Source organism: Ipomoea nil, unplaced genomic scaffold (genome assembly GCF_001879475.1).
Source record: "Ipomoea nil cultivar Tokyo-kokei standard unplaced genomic scaffold, Asagao_1.1 scaffold1286, whole genome shotgun sequence".
NCBI lineage: Eukaryota > Viridiplantae > Streptophyta > Magnoliopsida > Solanales > Convolvulaceae > Ipomoea > Ipomoea nil.
In genome coordinates this window covers 1,363,283-1,368,162 of record NW_017617714.1, presented here as the reverse complement: position 1 = coordinate 1,368,162, position 4,880 = coordinate 1,363,283, and the positions used below count along the sequence as shown (strand labels likewise).

General features: G+C 38.2%; 1 protein-coding gene across 1 annotated transcript; it reads right to left on the bottom strand.

Moving 5' to 3' along the window:
- Nucleotides 1-3,622: 3,622 nt before the first annotated feature.
- Nucleotides 3,623-4,033, bottom strand: LOC109184731 (uncharacterized mitochondrial protein AtMg00810-like). Its single transcript, XM_019334768.1, has one exon. It carries the CDS (start codon nt 4,031-4,033, stop codon nt 3,623-3,625), a length of 411 nt encoding a protein of 136 aa, XP_019190313.1.
- Nucleotides 4,034-4,880: the final 847 nt, after the last annotated feature.

Here is a 4,880-nt window from a genome sequence, read left to right as displayed (position 1 = left end):
TGTGTAATGTGGGTTGCATGTGCTTGCTATGTGTTATGTGTGTGTGTTACCCCAATTCGATTGCGATCGGATTGGTTATCCTGAGCTGCGGTTCAGAAGCTGGCTGCGGTCAGATTGATACTCTTGGGCTGCGGTCCACCGTTTGGTTGCGATCAAACGTTTCTATACGAGCTGCCGTTCGTCCTTTTTTCCTGGCTGCGGTCCACTATTTGGTTGCGATCAAACACTATGATGAGCTGCGGTTCATCGGTCGGTTGCGATCGACCCCTCCGTGTTGCGATACGGGGCAGGGTGCTGCGGGGCCGTGTCAGAGCTATATGCGCTAACCCTCATGTATGGGCATGCGATTGGTCCTGTGGCGCCAACAAAGTGTGTTATGTGTTGTGACAGGGACGAGTTGTGATTACGAGTGTCTTGGGGGATGTGACTATGGGATTTATATTGGGGATTGTTCATGTTGGGTTATGATCATTGTTTATGCTTTGCCTTATCTGCCTTAGCTATTGTGAACTGCATATGCTCGTTATAACTGTTGCTTGTGTCTGGCCTTAGCTGTCGAGTCATTCCCGGTTTTAAAGCTAGAGTTCGTAGGACATATCTTCATGCTCAAAATGGTTTTCGTATATCTATATATATCTCTATATGTATTGTATTTCAACGCGTTGGAGTGGGTTACCAGCATCTCTCGCTGAACAGATATATTTGGCTTTCAGGCACAGAAGATTAAGTCACTGGAGGGCGCTAGAACTTAGAAGTAGATAGTTTCCCTTTTGGCCTGCGTGCCACGTTTACGTATTTACGCTTTGAGAATATTAGTTAGTTAGCCTGTGCACTTGGGTTCTCTAGCTCAGGTGTGGCGTAGCACCCCGAACGCTTGTATTTATATCTTGGGATTTAATAAGATTCTACCTTTATTATAAATTTTAAATGTCTTGAAAATCTGGGGTGTTACAATGCACACTTTGAAAATTAGTTTCTCATGCCTAATTTTGTGCATCATGTTTTCGGCATGGTGAGACTTTTCAAGATTGACTTGAGCACTTCTTTCCTCCTCAAGGGCTATAGTTAACCTGTCAACAAAAGAATTCAAAAACTCAACAGTTGTTGGGTAAGAATTTTCATCACGTGCTCCAATGGCCTCCTTTAGTTCCTTCAAGGCCTTGATCACCTCAACATTAGAACCTTTTTCTTCACCACTTTTGTTGATTTCCTCATCTTCATTCGAATTTTCTTCCAAAATATCAACACCAATATGATCATCATCATCTTTTTGGACTTCATCTTCCTTTGCTCGGTCATTCATCTCAACATCTTCTTGGTATTCTCCTTCCTTGGCCTCTGGATCAGCCCCTAAATCAGTTGGTAACACTGGTTCATCAGCCACACAAAATCAGTGTTTAAATCGGCCACAAAATTAGTTTCCAAATCAGCCAGAAGGTCATCCCCTGTGTCTTCTCCCTGGTCATCCCCTGCTTCTTCTTCTTGAACTGCTTCAACTTCATCTGCCTGGATGGTGTTGGAAGCATCCAAGACCTCATCCTGTTCCTCAGCAGCAACTGTCTCAACAGTAGCAGCCTCATCTTGGTCTCTAATCTCAACTCTTGGTGTTCTTTTCTTTCTAAACACACGGCTTAAGGGAATGTCATCATCCATTTGTTCTTCTTCAATTTCATGTTCCTCAATTCTTTCTCTTTTGACATTAACTCGAAATAAGTACTTGCTAGAAAGAATTGACTTCCTATCTTTCATTTGGATGCCTTTCCTCCTTAAGAGTTCACCAATCATGACACCATAACTAGGCTTGTCTTCTTTATTCACCATGGTAACCAATCGGTTGAATATCACCTTGCTCCAATCCAACTTTTTTCCATGAACCACAGCATGCATCATACTTGCTATTTGTAAAGTAGATTTATCAAATCCACCTAATTTACACAATACACACTTGGCAAGAACTTCAACAAGTTTACAAAATTCCCATTTGAACAATTCAGACTTCCTCCCAGAAAATTTTGGTACATTCAAACTGTCATTAATTCGAACCTTTGTCCAAAACTCAAACTGATCAAAATAATAATTATCTAGAGTAATATCATTCTTAGAGAAATCAAACAACTCCCTAATATCATTTTGACTAATAGATACCCGTACCCGATTAACACAAGATTTAATCACATTGTTCTTCATTTTAGCATGCTTGAAAAAATCAAATGCTTCATCATCAAAAATACCCATATAACGAAACATGCAAACCTTTTGTAGACCACATTTCTCCAATCCATCCAAAATCTCTTGAGCAAGAACTAGATTTGTACACACACCTTTGAAATCTGTTGGGTCGAGGAGATGTACCGTGTTGACTTTCTCTGTGGGTTGTGTGTTCTTGGATGATTTTCTACTTGAGGATGCCATTTGTGAAGTTATTTTGGAGTGGGTATCAAAGTGAAGTGAGAATGAGAGGATTTTAGGAGTTCGGCTATGGAGTTCTCGTAAAAGAGAGAGAAGAAGAGTTTTGAAATTGGGTTTATTTGGGAAGAGGAAGAGGCGTATAAGACATTTAGGGCTAGATGGACGAAAATGCCCTTAATGATAAGCTTGGTGGGGTTTGAAAATTGAGGGTAATTTGGTTAAATTATTGAGTATGGAGAATGTTCAGCTCAAGGATATCTCAGATGAATTAGATACATGCATAAAAGATACATGCAAAAATATTTTGTCATAAAGAGATAATGATTAGATCAACGAAATTCAATGGGGTAGATGCACAATAAATTTCATTCTCTGACACTATGTAGATGTGTTATACAAACAAGACAAATCCTTTTCCAAGGTAAATTTTTTATGTGCCAGGTAAAAACTCTATGACTTTACAGATGGCTATGCTAGTGAGTAGGGTAAAATTTTTGTAAAATCACACATTAGACACGTACAAACTTGATTAAAATATGCAAAAGATAACCTTAAGAATTAAGGATTATAAGACATGAAATTTTTGTTTTAATTTAAAAAAAAAATTACATTTTAATTAACACAAAATCACATAGCATGCAAAAACACAATTAACACAAATAATTATGCAATTAACACATATAGGTACGTAACAAATAAAATAAACACAGTAACTAAAATTAAATTGAACAAATTGAGCTTAAGGATAGAGAACGTGATACTTAGCTCATTTCGATCATGCCCAACTATGTCTTAGAGTGATAAATCGTGATTCGCACAAAGGCTTTGTCAGAATATCTGCTAGTTGATTTTCTATTGGTACGTGATCGATTTTGATGTCTTTCTTCTCAACGTGATCTCGTATAAAATGGTGTCGGACATCAATGTGCTTTGTTCTTGAATGAAGTACTGGGTTTTGAGAAATTGCTATGGCGCTAGTATTATCACAGAAAATACTAACTTCATTGCAATTAACTCCATAATCTTTTAATTGTTGCTTCATCCATAGAATCTGTGCGCAACAACTCCCTGCAACGATATATTCGGCTTCGGCTGTGCTTGTTGCAATGGAGTTTTGCTTCTTGCTAAACCATGAAACTAACCTTCCCCCTAAGAACTGGCACGTTCCTGAGGTACTTTTTCTATCAATTTTGCACCCTGCAAAGTCTGCATCTTAAAAACCGGTTAGTTCAAAATTTCCTTCTTTAGGATACCATAATCCAACATTAATAGTTCCTTTAAGATATCGGATAATCTTCTTGACGGCAAGTAGATGACTTTCTTTTGGCTTAGATTGGAATCTTGCACATACACCCACTGAGTAGGATATATCGGGTCTACTCGCAGTGAGATATAATAAAGATCCAATCATTCCTCGATATTGCGTCTCGTCAACATCTTTTCCTTCATCGTCTTTTTCTAATTTGACAGATGTGCTCATTTGAATTTTCACTGAGCTCTTTCCTTCTTGGCCGAATCTTTTAATAAAATCTTTGGTGTATTTGGCCTGATTTATGAGAATTCCTTCCTTCAGTTGTTTTACTTGCAGTCCAAGGAAGTAGTTTAGCTCTCCCATCATGCTCATTTCAAACTTGTTCTGCATGAGCTTAGAAAATTTCTCACATAACAATTTATTAGTACTTCCAAAAATGATATCATCAACATAAATTTGTACTAATAATATATGATCATTTTCTTGAATTTTAAATAAGGTTTTGTCAACAAGGCCTTTGGTAAACCCACAACTAATTAAGAACATTGATAGGGTGTCATACCAAACTCTCGGTGCTTGTTTTAACCCATATAATGCCTTCTTTAGTTTATAGGCCTTATCAACATTACCTTTTACCTCGAAACCTGGGGGTTGCTCAACATATACTTCTTCTTCGAGTAGGCCATTTAAGAATGCACTTTTTACGTCCATTTGATAGACTGTAAAACTCTTGTATGCTGCAAAGGCTAGAAAAGTTCTTATTGCTTACAATCTTGCAACCGGGGCAAATGTCTCATCAAAATCTATTCCTTCTTCTTGTGAGTAGCCCTTTGCGACTAGCCTTGCTTTATTCGTAACAACGATTCCATCTTCATTTGCTTTATTTCTAAAGACCCATTTTGTTCCAATCACGTTGTGATTAGATGGTCTTGAAACAAGCTCCCACACATCGTTGCGTTCAAACTGATTTAGCTCTTCTTGCATTGCTTCAATCCAACTAGGATCTTTTAAAGCTTCATCTATGTCCTTCGGTTCAACCTGAGAAAGAAAACATGAAAATAGGGTTTCTTGTAAAGCGGATCTAGTTCTCACGCCATCATGAATTTCTCCAATGATTTGATCTTGTGGATGATTTCTTAGCCACTTCAAATCCGGTTGAAAACTACCTTGAGAAGTAGAGGGTTCGTGTAACACCCCGTGTTACGGCCTTCAATCCCAG